General features: G+C 50.6%; 1 protein-coding gene across 4 annotated transcripts in view; it reads left to right on the top strand.

Annotated features, from left to right (window-relative positions):
• Positions 1 to 18,766, top strand: part of ELFN1 (extracellular leucine rich repeat and fibronectin type III domain containing 1) — a 108,969-nt gene extending 90,203 nt beyond the window's left edge. For 3 of the 4 annotated variants that reach the window (XM_037386655.1, XM_037386657.1, XM_037386658.1), the window contains exon 4: positions 15,191 to 18,766. In XM_037386655.1, the coding sequence (XP_037242552.1) occupies positions 15,630 to 18,020 (2,391 nt within the window). In that variant the 5' untranslated portion in view covers positions 15,191 to 15,629 and the 3' untranslated portion in view covers positions 18,021 to 18,766. The remainder of the gene's footprint in view (positions 1 to 15,190) is intronic. The other variant, XM_037386659.1, reaches the window with a different exon arrangement.

Below are 18,766 nucleotides of genomic sequence, written 5' to 3'. Positions count from 1 at the left end.
AGCTGAGGACTGATATAATACAGGCATGATGCTGTAGGGCAGAGAGATGTGCTCCAGCACATGCCCTTGTGCCCAGGTGGTGGCCATCCTGCTCCCTCCTCCTGCATCATATCAGCATTGTATCAGCACCGCTATGAACGTACGCCTTCACAGTCCCCTCTATCCTCCCATGTATCCCCCACCTCCACCCCACCAAGGCACAGATACACTCGGTAAAACAGCAGCACAGAAAGACGCACATCCCTCTTTGTGGCCCCGTTCAGCTGAGGGTATTGGCAGCCAGCTCCTCTTTTCAAACAGAAAACTAATACGGAGTGTTATCAGGCCAGCAAGGAAATTGTGGGGTCCTGGGACCCAGCCCTTGCATTTGTGTCTTAGGGAAGGGAGCGGGTGATTACCTGGCTGCTCACAAAGCCAGCCCCGATGTGGTCCAACAACCCTGTGAGAAGCTAGCTTTCTTTCCCATACCATACACCCTCTCCCAGCCATATAAATCACACAAAAGAGACACAGACATATGCACACTCACATGTGCGTACGTATCCGCATAGATCTGGAAATAAGATCACCGCGTGCCACACTAATGCATCCCAGCACTATAATAGCTCCATTATAAATGCCAATGTCTTGGAGCATTACTGCTAAAGACTCTACCTTTTAGTGTTGAAACTTTTAATTGATTTTAAAATACACAATCAATCACAGTTAATCAAGGAATCATGAAGAAGCTATCGTACACAAATACACAAAGACAGCATATAAACCACAATTAATGACCACTTAAACCATGGTAGGAATGAAAATAGAATTATTTATTAGTGTTTATGAACAGTAATGGATAAAGTAATGAAGCAGTAGCATGGGGGTGTGTTAGAAGCCCGAAGTCTGTGATGTTAACACCAAGTGGCCATAAGTGACTTTTCCGTGAACGAGCAATGACACACATTTAGAGCAATCTTTCCAAAGGAAGGACACACCGTTTCCCCCTCCTCCAACACGACCATTGCCCCCACGGTTCACTGGTGGGGTGACAGTCCTGAAGGAAGGTGGGGACCAAGCTGAGAGCATTCCTGGGTTCTCACCACAAACCCAGCCTGTTGTCCTGGGCTGGGCTGCAAACTGCCAGGCACAGCCTTGTTCCGTGGCAGGAAGACCTGTAGCCCCCACTAAAAATGCCTCTGGGCTGCCGTTAGCCAAATGTCACCCTGTAACCTGCCAGGGAGGCTGTCTCTCCTCCCGATGGCTTTCTCACCATACATCAATGCAGCTAGGCAGCTCTGGCTTTAATATTAGAGGAAAGCAATTAAAATCCAGCTGATTGCCCTGTCCCAGCCTTGGAGAGCCAATTCCTCACGTCTCAGGGTGGCACGCAGCCTGAGGGGCCAGAAAAGAGTGAGCAAAGCAAGGGCTGGAGGTTCTTAAGCCTGTGCCTAAGCCAAGGACAATGAGCTTGGGCAGGGCAAAGGAGGTGAATTTCACAGAGGCAGCTCGGAGGCCCCTAAAGGCTGTCCTTGACCATAGCTCCAGGTGGTCTGTCCAGGACTTAGCACAAGAGACTGTTTTGCCTAAGCTGGCTTTATTCACACCCACATAGCAAGAGACTTTCAAGCCCAGAGCCATGCGCTGCCGAGTTACGCACTCATACAATCCTGCCTGTAGACCCATTTCGCGCTGTGCTGGATTAACATCTTCCCATGCCTCGCTGCAGTGTCCACTGCCCCCAGGGACAGGCAGTAGCACACTGATGTGGCACTCAGCCAGTGAGCAGTGGCAGAGCCCTGCTCCCTCATGTCATACAGCCCTTGCCTTGCTGCTGTGCACGCAACAGTTTGCAGCCAGAGACATTTAATTTCTCTGTACATAATTCTCCACCAAGCAGCACCTGAGACCCCACTCCTAGTTGCCTGGCACATGGTGCAATGGAGAGGCAGCGGTGAAGTGACTCCTGGTGAGGAGGAGAGAATCCAGAGGAAACTTTGTCCTGTTGCATGATTCCCTTGAAGGCAAGTGCCATCTAACCCCAAACCACCACCAACACGCCACCCTAGCTGGTGTCCCTGCAGAATGTAGGGGACTGGGTGAGTCCCACTTACCCCATGGGGCAGGAGCACAGGGATACACTCATGCACAGACATTCCTGTAGTGAGACGGAGGTCTCTAGTTTGACCAGGGACAGCTTTTAGTGCACTGGACTTCAACTCCTATTAGTCATCCCAGATCACAACCTTCCTGCACTGTCAAGGCTTGGTGCTGGAGGCCTGAAAAGGAGCTGACAGCAGGTCAGACCCCAGAGCTGCATCTTCCCCAGGGTTTTGGTGTGGGGCTGAGGATGCCGCAGCCCTCACTTCGAGCCCTGCCCACCAGCAGCCTCCCTCCCCACTGCGCCTGCACTCACTCACATCTTGCTCTCCTTCACAGCCTCTTTTGTTGCCTTGCAAGTTGGCCCCAGGATGTTTTATCACACCATAGTACATAATACAAATGAAAAACAAAGGGAAAAAGTTTGAATCATTTTTTTTAATATATTCATCCCTGTGCAGGGGAACAATGATCCATCTGATTAAATCTGCATGCTAGAGTTTATTAAACCAGGTTGGCCTCTCGCTTTCTCTCTCCTTTAGGCAGGGACAAGCTCATTAAAATGAACATGCTCTGCTCCCTCCCTGTTGCAAGCCCGCCTCGCATCATCTCCGTGCTGCTGCTATCTTGTGGGCATCGCCAAGAGCTGATGAATAGGGCTCTGCAATTCAGTTTTCTCTGGCAGCAGCACAGCAGCCAAGCCTTGGTACGGCTTTTTGGAAAAGGGTAGCTGATGCCTTCAGCATCATGCCTCATGGCTGCTGCGAACATGCATTCCAGAGGATGCAAGAGGCCCAGTAAAACTGGAGGGAGCTGGGAGGGCAGGGACCGACCACCTCACTCTAGCCCTGCCCCAGCCCCTGATGTGTCATTTACCTCCTCGTGGGCTCTGTTTCTCATCTGTAAAGTGAGTTTGATGGTCACTGCTTCCCCATTAGGATAATTAATGGCTATAAAGCACTTTGGATCCTGCACTAAGAATAAACCCATCAGTAATGCCAAGGTGACAAGTGGGCATCTAAGACAGTCTCTCCCCTGGGACCAGGTCCCTGTGCAGGCTCCTGAGTCTGCCGGCAGCTGCCCACCCTGTAGCACCTACTCTCCTTGGGCTACCCCAGGAGGGTCCGCAGCCCACCCAGCCACCCTTACTGGGGAGGCATTTCCAGCAGACCAGTATTTGCTGCAGCTCCTCTTCCTCCTCAGCAGCCCTTCGGATGCAACCTAAGTCTGTTACACCCTAGCGATAACAGTGGCTTAGGCCATATAATCCCTCCTTTACTTGACTTTGGGTTATTTTGAGCAGGAGATTAAAGGAGATTATCTGCATCACCTGAGATGCTGCACTTTCTATCTCTACCCCCTTCCCTCCCATCCCCAGGGCTCACTCAGTCCCAGGCAACAAAAACTCTCCGTCCTTCCCCTGTCCTCTTCCATGCTCGTGTCTTGGGGCAGCCAGGGCACCGCTGCTGGTGATGCTGGTCCATCAGCCTCATTTCCTGGACCCAGCTTCTCACCTGGCCACCCACGTAACCTTCACACCTGCATCCTGAGCAAAGTCCAGAGAAGCTCCATGGCAGGGCAAGGAGAAAGGAGGGCACCCCAGCACACTGTAGCATTAATTGGGATTAGCTGTTCAGTGGGCTTCTACTTGAGAAGGAGGTGGTGGCAGACAGGATCAAGTCCTGCTTTGGGCACTAGGAGCTTGTGGCAGGGTGTGCTGGGTTCAACAGCAGCCACTTGCTCCACAGCCAGATGATAGGGAAGGATTGCTTATTTGGAGTATCCCACACTATGAAAAAAAAGAACCACAATACACAGGGAAAACACTGAAAATATGTCTGTGTCTCATGCCCAAGCACCCAGCCACAGGCATTGGCCAGACAGGGCAGGGAGCTCCTTCCCATGTTCTGGAGACCACATGCTGCTCTCTAGCTCACTTCAGCTTAGATTTAGCAAAGCACTTAAGTGCTGCTTTGAATTCCTCCCAAAGCCTTGCCAAAATCGGCAGCTTTGTCAAATCAAGGTCTGAACAGGCAGAGCTACTAGCAGTGACCAGAAAAGTTAATTCTCTTTCCTACTGGAGGGAGAGATGCTCAAACATCCCAGGAGTGGGGAGCAGCTACCAAGAAGCAATAGTTCCCCTGGAAAGCAAACACCCACACATGGCATCCCACCAGCACGTGTGACCTGTGCACTTTCACAGCAAGCTTGCACCTTCATGGGCTGTTTTTCCTCATTTCAGACTACACCAGGCTAGAATCCATCTGCCACCTTGGAAATTAATAGCAATCATTAAACAAAAAGAGCTGGCAAAAAGAAGCCTGAGGTGAAAAGCAGCTATTTCTGCCAGAAAAAAAATTAAAACTATTTAGACATACAGAAAGTCATTTATTACTGTGAAGTCCTCCCTCCACCTGGGGTTTAAATCTCATTACAGTTTGTCCAAAACAGATGTTACTCTTTTAGCAGTAGATTATTAACGATAAACTCCATTCCTCCAGAGAGGGTAGGTGTTCTGGGTTCACTTGCTTTTTCAACTTGGGTAACCTCCACAGGAAATGTTTATGAAAAGGACAGACAATCCAAATCCTGGCATAGCTCCCTGCTGCTTTTGTCTTGGACTTGCAAGTTTTTCTTGCCACTCTCCATATCTTTTGGAGGTCTCTGGACAAGCAGGGTAATACACTGGCCCGGAGAGTGGCCACAGACTCTGCTGAGGAGCAGATATGATGTTAAAGAAGGGCTTTGACATGCGGCAAGTCCTCGCTAACACACCAGTAGCTCCTACAGCTGCTTTTCCACCAGCAATTCAGCATTAACCATGTGTCAAAACAAAACTAATTTATCTTGGACAGAGCTTAGCAGGTACATGATCCATTTTTCCAAGCTTCTCTGCTTCCACCCACACATTTTTTGGGTGGAAGGCCATTTAGTTGGGCTTTAGGCTTGCCGGCACCATTGAGGAGAGAGCCAATGGTCCCTCATAACCGTGGCTGAGCATCCTCTATGGGCAAGAATGGGCTTTGCTTATTCCCACGAGTGCATTTTTTCACCCAATTTTCAGTGGGAAATCAGCTAGCCTTGAGAGGAACACTGACTGGCACCCACTTTAACCAGCCAAGCCTGCAGCAGAGCCATATCTTTATTCCATTTGGATTTAACATAGTAAAGATACCTGCTCAGAAATCTAGAAGCCACATTAACCATGCTGTAAACAATCAAATAAGACTAATATCAGCTCCACCCAAATATGACTACCTGGCTTCCCAGCCAACTCCCTGACCATTTCAGCTAGGAGAAAGCACTTCCCCAGACTCTCCAGATACCCTACTAAATAGGTGTTCTCATGACGCCTCGCAGAGCATGCCTGTGAAGCCAGCAAGTACCAGCTATTTTGGGATTGTTGCTGGTGAAGCCAGTACCAGCATCTCAGGGCTCTCTCAGACAGCACTTTTTGCTATCAGTACAATTTTTCTGGACCCCAAGGGAAGCAGCAAAAGCTCTGCTGCTGGCCATGTATGTCTGTGAGTACTTGTTGCTGAAGGAGAGTAATTTCCCTCAGCACAACACGTCTCAGACTTTCAGGCTCTTCTTGGAGCCAAACTCTTCATGGAGCCCTGTGGGACCCCAAGGGGAGCCCCAAGCAAGCAGTGTACTCGCCTCCCTACAGGTGCAGGGTATCCTTGGGATGAGTCCACTGCATGGCCATTCATGTGGTGTCAAAGGCATGGCAGGGGCTGCGCTGATGGGAGGAACAGGCTGTAAGTTCATGGCTGAAATTAAGCTGTTGAAAGGAGCTGAGGTGAATAAACACCTACCACAACCATCTTATGGGCTCTGCCCTCTGCCAGAGGGTACAGTCACCGCTATCTTGCGTCCCTCTGCAGCCTCACATGCTAATCTGCACCAGCCCTTCATCCTCTCACTCCCATCCCAGACCCAGCTGAAGCATAGACCTGCAACATCCAAGCCCACCAAGCCACCACCATCCCACCCCCCTCAGCTCCTCCTAGCACTGCAGGGACCTGGAGGGTGCAGTGAGGCTGAGCACCCTCCCTTCACAGAGGCCAACAAGGGTACTTGTGGGATGGACATTTATTTGGAGTATGGGTATTTGGCCCATGGGTGTCCTATAAAATTTTAGCAGGAAAGCCGAGCATTTATTTCTCCTGCTGAAGCAACAGACCCACAGACTTCTAAAGTGTTTCCCTGTAGAAATACAGCATCTGTTCAGGTTAAGAGGTCAGGGCATGGGCAGGGTTGGAAGTGTGGCAGAGGATCTGCCTTGACCTAGGGAAGGAGAAGAGGGTCCCTCCTCCAGGAGCACACAGAGCTGAGCTCCTCCAGCAGAGCTGCGTGCAAGAGCAGGGCCATGCTGGGTAAGCTGTGCATGGAAGGTGGTCATGCTTGGTTTCCTCTGCAATGCTGTTATCCTGAATAAACATTAGATTGGTTTTGGAGAGCTGCCCAGACGATCATTAACCTTCTCCCGACCCATGACAAGAAGCCAGCCTGCAGCACTGAGCTAAAATTAGGCCTGTAGGGCACTGGGGCTTGCCAGACATGCTGTGTCTGGGCTGAAACCCCCTTCAAAAAGTGGAGAGCCAGAGGGTTCAGCCTGAAAGGGGCTGCTTAGCTCCAGAGGAGAAGAGCTAGATCATTAAAATTCACAAAATAATTTAGGTTGGAAGAAATACCTGGAAGTCACCTCCAGCCAGGGAAGCAGGACCACCTTTGAAGGTGAATGAGTCAGTAAGAGGTTAGCAAAGGTATTTGCCTACAGCACAGCCACAGCAAGTCCTGTGTGCAGGACACTTCTGACAAAAAGGTGAATTCATTTTTGCCTACCTGGAGATCACAGCAGACCATTACCACGAGGTCCTACGTGTGCAATGTATTTTCTTGTCTGCCGACACTCGCCAGTACAGCCTACATGGAAACTGCAACTGAGGTACTGGAGACCCCCACACCTTCTAACTTGAGACCCCTCCACCGGGAAAGAGTGGGGCAGAGAGGGAAGAGTCCTTTCGAAAACAGGACCATAAAAAATCCCAACAAAACACTTGCACCTCAAAGTAATTTTTAACAAAGCTTACCATTTCATGGATCCACCCCCAGGTTTCATTCTCCATAGAAGCGGATTTTCCCATCTGGGAAGCAAAGGGTTATGCAGGCCTCCTGCAAAAATAAATTAATGAATGAAAGCAGTAAAACTCTCTTCCAAATAGCAGCAAAGATCTGAGGGAGGATGACAATGCAGCAGAGAGAAGGCACAGTTCAGATTGTCAATGCTGAGGAACACCGGCAGCTTTGCTTCCCAGCATGGCGCTGGCTTCCTCCATTGTATCAGTGCTGGAAAAACATGCTTTGATCTTCAGCACTATTTGCAGGGGGAAAATGGGAGTCCTGCTTCCACACCAGACCTCTGCTTTCCCCCAGCCTAACGTCAGTATAACCATCCATAATGGAGCTGTGATTCAGGCTGATTATTTCTAAGAACCCCATCAAGTAAATATTAGAGAGGCTTTCTCCCACAGAAACACGCTTTTCTTATTACTAGTATTGTACCTGATCAGAGCTCTTCGCTCTCTACATCCCCTAAAATCTTTTTCCTTTTCACCTTGCTCTGACTGCCCCTCTAATTGCTCTCCTTGGCTCTTTGAGGGCTCAGCTGCACTGTCCTGGGCTGGAGCTGACATTTCCTATCTGCCCATGATGATATTTCAGGGGGCCGTTTAATGCACAGATAACCCAGCTGAGCTTAAGGGGTTCTTCACCAGGAAGATCATTTATGCATTTACTTAAACTCAGTGGAGAATTTTGCTCAGTGGCCCACAGCAGTGTGCAATAGGGTTGTCATCTCGATAGACCCTGGAAGCTAAGCAGCACGAGATGGATGTAAATGACTTCAGACTGCAGCCAAGTGAAAAGCAGAATATCTATATTTCCTGAAATCCCAAGAGGTAACCTGTCTGGAAAATATTGTCATTTTAACCCAGAATTTATTTTGCCATAGAACAAAAATGTTCTTAAAAATGTTGGTGCAAATGTGTTTGTTCCAGCCGTTCACTACAGCACCCGCAAGTTCACAACTAAACTAGCCTGAATCTCAACTTCCAAGAAAGATGACAGCTTTCCAGCTAAAGGACTAATTTTCCAGAAAGTGCATTTTACATTAGAAAACCATTTTACTGGTGAACTCCCCACGTGACCAGCCGCAGAGTAAGCTGCCTCCTCTGGCAGTCCATGTCAGGCAGCAGCAGGGGCTGGCTGCTCAAAGGGAAGGCATGCAGGAGCCAGGGGTGACCTCAGCTCAGGGGGGTCCCTCCCCACCAAGGGTGGTGGTCTCCCAGCACAGGAACGCAGCAGGCAAGGTGCTGGCAACAGGGTCCATTGACAGCCCCAGGCAAGGCAAGAGGTGAGCCATAGCCAGGGTCCATCCAAGGAGCCCAGCCAGGAGCAAAAGGAGATGGGGCCAGGAGCAGCACCAGACACAAGTTACAGGTCATGTCTGAGGGATCCATCCAGAAGATAAGCCACCTACCACAGAGGTCTGAGGTCTATCCTGAAGGCAGGACCCCAACAACAAAGCTCAGGAAGGAGGCTGGAGACTCAGGGCTGAGCTTATATGGAGTTCTGGAGCCTGTGGGCAGAGGGTGTGAATGGAGGCCCCAGGTGAGGCTGATCAGGGTCATTAGTGTCTTCAGGGTCTTGGCAACCAGGTGCATTTTAGGCTCCTCAGACTGACATTCATCCAGCCACTGGTCTGCAGACAGGCCCATGCCTCCTGCAAAGAGGCTGCAAAATGATCCATCAGCCAGTCTGTGGACACTGCAGAGCCATCAGTGTCTTGATCTCTGCTGACTTGCATTCCCCTTGATAGGAACAACCCAAGGAGAGAAACATTGGCCCTAGCTCTGCATAGAGCCCCCAAGTGTCATTACGCCAGTAATAGTAATGCCCCTGTATAGAGACCAAGCGTGTAATTTCTGTTTGTTTTCTCCCAGCCTACCCCAGAAAAGTGATATCCTCCCCATCCCTCCCATATGGCTACTTGTCACCTGGTCCCAAGGTCTCAGTAAAAGCTATCCTGTATGCGATACTGGGCACTTCTCGCTCAGCCCCTTTTACCGCTCTGCTTCATTCATTCTTCATCTCTCTTCAAACCTCAGTGGTAAAATGTATCTCTTCTCCCTTGCCTATTTTTCTTAAATAATAAATAATAGCAGGAGAGAGAGTAGAATTGGCTGGAGAACTCTATTATCTAACACTGTGAAGCATTTGGGAATAAGGTTGGGATGTAGATAAAGCTGCCTAAACCCCGTCTGTGCAGGCAATATTAGTACCAGGACCTCTGGATACAAAATGAATTTGAATTTTACAGGCCTGGGCATCTTTATTATTCAGCGTGGTTGTGATTCTGACCAACATCACCCGGCAGGAGGCATGTAGCAAACACCAGGAATACGAATGAGCAGAAAAAACCTGCCTGGAAGCCTCCTTTCCCCACCTGACATATACAGGATGGACGTCAAGCCATTTAGGGGAGACTTCATCACTGATAAATGTTTTCTCTGCCATCTTGGAGCTGCCTCCTTGGATTATTTTACATATAATGAAGAGCCGAGGTTCATTTTAAAATTTGGTGGCTGTTAGCCAAGTTTTATCTCCCCACCTCTTTGGGTGACTAGACATTTCTGATTTGTAATGTATTGCTCCCGTCTCAGTATGGCTCTCTGTGTAGTGGGGCTCCTTCATTTACTGGTAAAATGGCCCAAGCAACTGTGAAAGGGGTCTAAGAGAAGCTGAAGTGCAGCCAGCAGGAGATGGAGCAGCTAGGGAGAATGAAGTTACGGAGATGCAGAAATGCCAAGGAGAGGAGCACTAGTGTGTGTGCATGTATACGCACGCACACACACACGCGCATGTTAATCTGGCTCCTTGCCTTCACTCAGTAAATCTAATCCACAGTTTGAAATAACTCATTCAGTAGAATAACAAAATCAGGCATTGAGTGCCAGGACAGCATATTATTACATGTGCTGGCCAGCTTGCCCTCCCTTTACCTACCCAGCCCCCATGGCTGCTTTGTTTGCTTTCTTGCAGCTGCTGCTCTGGTTTAATTTACCGAGATGCCATTAGTTGGGAGATAGAAGCAAAAACTTCCCAGCCAGCCTGCACTGGATGAGCAGCAGCAACCTCGTCCTGGCTGAAAAACCACAGCAAGGGAGGTGGAAAGAAAAAGACAAAGTGGGGCTCCAAAACCCAGCTGCAGCCTTGTGCACATCACAAAATCACAGCAGTCCCTCTTTGCCGCTGGGTTGTTGCTGGGGACCAGAGCTGGTGAAGAGGGGACAGGTAGGAGGGGAGGACATCACAGGTCAGGGTTGAGGATTAGCAGGGCGAAGCATGGATCCGGGCTCCAGCAGGGATACTGGAGATCAGAGGTAATGCATAGGAGCATCAAGGAGTGAGGGAGCTGCCGCTGCCCATTTGCTGGCCTCTGTGAGCCACATGAGCCTGACATCTCAAACCATGCTGCTTTGTGAAAGCAGAAGTAAAGGGACGTACAGCAGCGTCTGCAGTGCACAGGTAACTGTGCAGGAATGATATTTCCTGCAAGGTGCTCAGTGTGTACCATGGGCTCCCCATGGACGTGGCCTGTTGTCATCTTCAGCATGATGCTATGGTTCAAGACACCTCTGATTGAGATTAAATTCATCATTTCAAATTGTTGCTATTGTTATTCCACACCATCTTCATGCCTCTCTTCAGCTTCTTTCTCAACCAGCGAAGGAGAACCCCAAATCTCCACTTTCCTGGTGGTTTTTCACATTGGAGTTGTAGCTGGTTTGTTCCCAGGTTTCCCCAGGCAGCCCTGGAGGGTCAGAGGACTGGGAAAAGTGGTGTGCCAGTGGGTTACCAGGAAAATAAAGCCAGGACAGCTGGGTAAGGACAAATCAGTCAGGCAGGAGGGTTAAAACACTAGCTTTTCTTACTGATTTTTATTCAGCCTGTGGGGAAGAGGTAGGGAGGTCTCTCCCCTCCCCTCCAGAGCCACGTCCCAGCTGCAGCAGGTCAGGGACAGCAAAGGCTCCTTGGCCGACCGGCTGCTCTATTTCTAACACGCAAGAATAAACCTGGGATTTCAGAAGCAGAAACAAACAGAAAAGGGAGACTAGAGGTGAGGTAAAAGGTAGAAAAGGGAGGGAGGAGAAACCTCCTGCATGTCTGTTATCTGCCGTTACAGGGAGATGAGTCGGGAGCTGCTGTGAGTGCCCCCGCTCATGTCCTTCCTTGTGGGATGCTCAGCGCTTGGCTGATGTCGCAGCACACACACGCAGGCACGCACCCATGCGCACCCGTGTCGGAGTGATGCTGGGAAGAAGACTTTCAGAAGCCAACAAGACGAACAATTATGCCTACTGTGCAAAGAAACAAGACCCACTCCTCCACTCCGCAGTCATGTCCTGGCAATCTAATAAAGAGGGAGATTAGCCCCTCTTTCCTCTCTTACGTCTCTTTAATGCTGTCATTTTATTCACACTTTGCAAAGCAAATAAACCAGCAAATTGCTTGCTTTAATGAGCTGAAATTAAACTCAGGCTGCTGATAAAATGCTTTTTCTCCTTTCTGTTGTTGGGAAGGACTCATCTGATAGGCAATGTACAGGAAAAAAGAGAAAACACACAGCAGGAGCCTTATTGAACGTGTTTGAGTAGTTACCATTGCTCTTCTTCATCCCTGACACCTCCAATTAGATGAGAGAGGGACACAGGTGATGAGAAGGCTATCAGATATCAACCTGGCAAGGTCCGTGGAGAGTCTGTCTCTGCTCTTTGCTCACATGGATGGTCCCACTCCCCTAGCTAACACCCTTTGACATAGGCTGCAGCCCACAGCCTCCCCAGGGAGGAGTGACAAGAAACCTTCCTGTGCCAGAAAAAGGCTAGTTTGACTCTGCAGAGCAATCCCAACCACAGGTTTGCCCAGAGAGGATAGTTAGGTCAAAATGGGAGTTAGAGGAGACAGAATAAGTGCCTGCTAAAGAGAGTATGCCAAGATGCATCACTCCCTGCTGCCTGTGCTGTCTCAGTTTGGCAGGGCTTCCCCTGCCTGTGGGAGGTCCCCATAATGCACAAGCCCATGGAAGAAGACGGGGAGATGGTCACACCAAGGGCAGGCACTGCAGGGCAGCAGGCAAGGAAAGCACCCTCTGTGCCATCCCAAAGGGACAACCGGGGCAAGCCATTGCTTATGGCTCTGCAGGCCAGGACGACCCTTCTCCCACACCCTTAGAGGCCATGTGCACCTCCACGGGAGGCAGGCTGAGGGCTGGAGACCGGGCTGGAGACCAGGCTGGTCCCTGTGGCAGAGGAAAGCAGGCACATCTAGAGCCCAGCCTGCAGCTGGAAGGGGAGAAAGTCCCCACCTGCAGCACAACGCGTGTGCTGGGATTTTCATCCTAACAAGAGGTGCTCAGGGCATTTTCCTTGTCTCCCACAGCCCTCTGAAGCACTATCATTATCTCATGGTACTGGAGAGGAGGCTGGAGCACAGCGAGGTTAATTGAGTTGCCCAGTGCCAGGAGGGATGTAGCAGCAGACAGACGTCTTTCAGCATGGCACTGCAGCCCGTGCCTCCCCACCAGCTGGGGGGATGGTAAGGGGGGACATTCATATGCAGTGCCCCAGGGAGCACAGTCCCTCTTCCCTTCCTCACTGGCTCCAAGGATTCAGCTACGCCAAAATGGGCTGCCAGGTCCTGGCAAAGCCTCCCAGGGCAGGGACAGCACATCCTTATAAATGTGCTCCTGCCAGTGCAGCAGGTACAGTTCCCCACAACAGGGTTACCTACAGTATCAGTATCACTGTGGTGCTATGAGGGCTTCAGCTGGAACAGCAACGTAAAAGCATGCTAAAGTCCAGGTTTCTACCCCCAGGAAAGAGGAGAGGTGAGATTCAGCTGCCTTACCCTCAGCATCTCTTCCACCAAGCTCCACTTCTAGACTAAACTTTTGAAAATCTGGTTTTGTTGAGCTTTCTGCCATACGTAGCTGGGCTAGGACAGCACCATTCGCTGGGGAGGCAAAGACCTGCAAGTACCAGGCAGGGCTCGACAGAAGCATCGCCTTAGGGCCAGAACATCCCACCATGTGTGACTGCACAGCTGCTGCAGGCAGTACAGTCTTCCAGAAGGGTGTAGTGCACACCCTGCCTTCTGGGGGGGCACTGAGTGTCTGCCTGTTGTTTTCCCCCACAGCCTCACCTCCCCGAGCAGCTGGTGGGGTGTCTGCTGGAGGACAAGGTGGCTGGAGAGTCTCATGTGCAGGGAGCTGACGTGAGAGCAGATCTTGTTATTCATGTAATAGAAACCCAGCTAGACCACCAGGGAATAGACTCATTGTACACAATGCAGGAAGAACAAATAAACTGTTTTGCTGCTGATTATTACTGGCCTGTTTACTGAGGTATAAACTGTGGATGGTTAACAGCAATCTCTGCAGTGAAACATGGTCTGCTTCATTGCCTGGTACTGTGGGTGGAAAAGAACATGGTTTCTTCAGGACAGGGTGAGGGTATGGCATCTGCATCTAAACACCCCTTGACAATCAGCCTCACACAATTTTCGGGCATGCAGCACCAAGCACAGTCCCTTCACTGCCTGGGCACTGGGGAATGGTTTGGAAACCAATTTCTGGATTTATACTATTTTGCAGATCCAATGAAAGGCAATTTAGATGTAAGATGTGCCCCTGTCTCCTTCATGGATGCCCAAGAAACCTCCAGTTCCTACCAGTTGTGTTTTCAAGGAGTACTGGTGGTGTCTTCCCTGCCTCCTACAGTCTGCCCTGGGACAAGGGAGACAATCAGAGCTCCTGTTCCCAACAAAATCCCAAGAAGGATTTTTCTAGGTAGGCCATGATGTTTTTTCCCCATTTGTCGGCAACTCCATCTCTGCTACAACACCTCACTGCATCTGTCCTACCAGCCCAGAGAGCTGTTTTGCAGCAGAGATGTCCATGGATGATATTTGCAACATCTTGTGAAAAAGTATGACCCAGGAGATGCTGAGGCTCATGCAGTTCCCTCCTCTCTATGTTCGCCTTCCTGTTTCCCTGAGAAATTACAAAAGAAGTAGAAGGGCTGTCCATGGATATTTATATTAAGTCAAAAATGCAGGAAAAATAATGGAAAATGTAAACCAGGAATGAGAATTTTTCTGCGGGAAGTGAGGTTGCTGGCAGCACCATAGGTTTGTGTCTGGTGAAGACTTCCTGGTGTTCAAACAGTTGCTTCTGGCTGTGGAGGGAAGATCTTGTCCCATCTTCTGCAAATACTCTTGTTACACCACTGAAAGGTTGGAGGTTCTTCCCCACCTCTGCATCATTTCACCCAAGAGGGAGAGAGAGGTCTTGGAGACAAGCAGCAAGACCCAGCCCCAGACAAGGACGTCAGATGGTGGACAGTCATGCTAGCGTGTTTTGCAGTCAGAGAGTGCCCTGGAACTGCTGCTCAGGTTCCCAGAAACAGGATGAGAGCTCGATGCTGGGCTTTATCCTAGATGCCAGGCAGCAATGCAGTCAGAGAGACACGGTGTCCTCAACCTGCATCCCCTTCTGTGGGCACTGCTGCTGTGCACACCAGCACAGGAGACAGTTAGGATTCCCCTCAGCAAAACACTGCAGCATCAAATCTACATCAGAGTGAGTTGTCTAGACTTCATCTGCTCTCAGCAGAGAGGAACAGACACTTCTGGGGCATCACTCCTCCCCTGCTAAGGTAGACACGTAAATAGGTCAGACAAATGATGCCTTGGATGTGCGTTCGTCTCTCATCTGCGTATAACGTGATGCTGGACAACAAACTCAGAGGATGACCTCCGCAGTCAATGACCTCCGCAGTCAATGACCACCTTCCCTTGTGCTGCCAAGTGCCACTGGTGGCAGCACCCAATTAAAGTTGAGGTTTAATTGGCTCCTTGAGAGCTGGTGGCCAGAGCTAGAAGGCGAACACCTAACATTAAGAGGGCAGTTGGATGCATCTCCAACGCCCCTAAGTGCTAAGTGCCTTTCTGTGGTGTTCAGTTTGTGCTTGTGTTTTGTTTTAAGCAGGTGAGCCAAGGGACTGAGAAGGGACAGGCCCACGGAAGCGTGTGGAGATGGGGACCAGTGTCACGATGGGCAGCAAAAAGAAAACGAGGAGATGTACTATAAGAAGTGAGAGGAAGGCTTGTCTCTAAGCCAGAGGGACTCCTCCACACAGGCACCGAACTTCATGACTCCCTCCCCGAGATGCCAGAGCCCTGGTGATGTGGGACCAGCCTCAGCCACCCAGGCCTTGGTAGTAGCCCCTGGCCGGTGGCTGCCGAGTACCGTGGGCACCGAGGTCCTTTCTCTCCACAGACGCTTCCCCCCCGTCTCCAAGCCATGAGGAGAAGGGAGAGGCGAGCGAAGCTGCCGAAGAAGCACTAGCCCACGTCTTCCCGGCCCCCGTCCCGCTCCCCGCTTCCAGCAGACCAGGAACCCCTTCTCCGCGCCGCCCTTCCAGATGGCAGGTCGCCGGTGGGCCGCGACGTCAGCCCTCTGCATGTGCGTGGCAGCCGTCTCCCTCCTGCACGCCAGCGGGGTGCGAGCAGACTGCTGGCTCATCGAGGGGGACAAGGGCTTTGTCTGGTTGGCCATCTGCAGCCAGAACCAGCCCCCCTATGAGTCCATCCCCCAGCAGATCAACAGCACCATCGTGGACTTGCGGCTGAATGACAACAAGATCAAGAGCGTGCAGTACGCCTCGCTCAGCCGCTTCGGCAACCTGACATACCTCAACCTGACAAAGAACGAGATCTCCTACATCGAGGACGGTGCCTTTTCAGGACAGTTCAACCTCCAGGTGCTGCAGCTGGGTTACAACCGACTGAGGAACCTCACCGAGGGCATCCTCCGGGGCCTGGGGAAGCTGGAGTACCTCTATCTCCAGGCCAACCTCATTGAGTCCGTCACCCCCAATGCCTTCTGGGAGTGCCCCAACATAGTGAACATTGACCTGTCCATGAACAGGATCCAGAGACTCGACAGCAACACTTTTCGGGGCCTAAACAAGCTCTCTGTCTGTGAACTCTACAGTAACCCCTTCTACTGCTCCTGCGAGCTCCTCGGCTTCCTGCAATGGCTGGAGGCTTTCACCAACATGACACGCACGTATGACCGGATGCAGTGCGACTCCCCACCTGACTACACGGGCTACTATTTGCTAGGCCAAGGCCGGACTGGCTACCGCAATGCTCTGAGCATGCTCTCTTCCCTTTGCACTGGTGGCTCCTACACTGTGATCCCTCGTTTTATCCCTCCCAGGTACCAGGTGACCACCGTGCCCTCCGAAAGCCCCTGCTCCGAGGAGGAGTGCTCCTCTGGTGACGGCACGACTCCGCAGTTCTCCCTCTTCACGCCCATCAGCGAAATGGAGGTGCGCCCCAACATCCAGGTGAAGCACCTCAACCACAACTCAGCTGTCCTCACCGTGCAGATCCCCTACCCCTTCAGCAAGATGTACATCCTCTCCCAGTTTGAAAACGGCTTCTCCTCCATGATCACCAAGCTCAGGAAGAAGGAGGAGAACATCACCGTGAGCAACCTAGTAGCACAAAGAGATTACACCTACTGTGTAGTCTCTGTCCACCAATACTCCAAGTACAACCACACCTGCGTCACCATCACACCCACCAGACCCAGCCGCAAGGAGCCGGTCCCCACCCCTTCCACTGCCACTCATTATATCATGACAATCCTGGGCTGTCTCTTTGGCATGGTGATTGTCCTGGGCGTTGTGTATTACTGTCTCCGGAAAAGGCGCCAGCAGGAGGAGAAGCACAAAAAGGCTGCCAGCAGCATGAAGAAGACCATCATCGAGCTGAAATACGGGCCAGAAATGGAGACAACCAGCATCACCCAGTTGTCCCAGGGACAGATGCTGGGTGGGGAGACGGTCACCCGCATCCCCTACCTGCCTTCTGCTGGTGAGGTCGAGCAGTACAAGCTGATTGACAGCAGCGAGACCCCCAAGGCCACTAAGGGCAACTACATGGAGGTGAGGACGGGCGAGCAGCCTGAGAGGCGAGACTGCGAGCTGTCCCTGCCACCGGACACCCAGAGCTCTGTGGCTGAGATCTCCACCATTGCCAAGGAGGTGGACAAGGTGAACCAGATCATCAACAACTGCATCGATGCCTTGAAATCTGAGTCCACCTCTTTCCAAGGGGTGAAATCGGGGGCAGTCTCCACGGTGGAGCCTCAGCTGGTGCTCTTATCAGAGCAGATCCCCAGCAAGCATGGATTCCTCTCCCCCGTCTACAAGGAAAGCTACAACCACCCTCTCCAGCGACACCACAGCATGGAGGCAGCCCCCAAACGCTCCAGCACCTCTTCCAGTGGCTCCATACGGAGCCCCAGGTCCTACCGCTCTGAGGGATCGGGCCACAAATCAGAAGCCAAATACATCGAGAAGACGTCCCCCACCACCGACACCATCCTCACTGTGACACCGGCTGCGGCCATCCTGCGGGCAGAGGCAGAGAAGATCCGGCAGTACAGCGAACACCGGCACTCATATCCCAGCTCGCACCAAGGCGAGCAGCACGACAGCATGGCTGGGCGAAAGCCCTCCATCCTGGAGCCTCTGACCCGTCCTCGCCCCAGAGACCTGGCCTATTCCCAGCTCTCGCCTCAGTATCACAACCTGAGCTACACCTCCAGCCCAGAGTACACCTGCAAACCATCGCACAGCATCTGGGAGCGCTTCAAACTCAATCGCAAGCGGCACAAAGATGAGGAGGAGTATATGGCAGCCGGCCATGCCCTACGCAAAAAGGTCCAGTTTGCCAAAGATGAGGATCTTCACGACATCTTAGACTACTGGAAGGGCGTCTCTGCCCAGCAAAAGTCCTGAGTCCTCACACTACTCGTGACTTAACACACTAACTGGACCAAAAGAAATCCGCAGCAGCTATTTTTATTCAGACTATCTTTGAAACAAAATAAAATTTAAAAAAAAGAATCAATAAAAATAAAAAGAGAACAAATTATGAAAATCTATAAATATTCTAGATAATATATAAAGCGAGATATTAAAATGTCCTCACTTTGGTGAGACACGCACCAAATTTGAACACAAACTTTACAAAACAAACAAACTGTGGAGTGAAAAAAAAAGTTTTGTTTCATTTTGATTTTTTAAAAAAATAAGAAAAAAAGAAAAAATTGAATATAAAAAGAAAGTGAAAGAGCGGGCAGAGAGCTGAGGTCTGGCGTTTCCCAATATTACATTGCATGAGTCCCTATTCCGTGATTTTGTGGATTCTTTGTGAACAGTTTGTGTTCTTCCTTCCTTCCCTTCCAAAATCAACAGCAACAAAAACAGCAACAAAACCCAAAAAGAGACCAGAAGGAGATCCATCCTTTGGGCTGTTTTTGCAAACGGAGTCTTCCAGTTTAGACTTTCACCCGGTTGAAGGCCCGTTCACATTTTCACTCACTGAGAGGTTTTACCACACATTGCATTGTAAACCGAAGTCGTTAATTGTACAGAGAAAATTTCTATATTTGCAATGTTTGCTGTATAATGAGAAAGAGAGAGGAGAAAAAAACCCACAATACTACATCTACTAAAAATATATATATATATATCTATATTCA

The sequence above is a fragment of the Falco rusticolus genome, chromosome 4 (genome assembly GCF_015220075.1).
Source record: "Falco rusticolus isolate bFalRus1 chromosome 4, bFalRus1.pri, whole genome shotgun sequence".
Taxonomy (NCBI): Eukaryota; Metazoa; Chordata; class Aves; order Falconiformes; family Falconidae; genus Falco; species Falco rusticolus.
The sequence above is the reverse complement of the archived record's forward strand: the minus strand, read 5'-3'. Positions and strand labels throughout refer to the sequence as shown.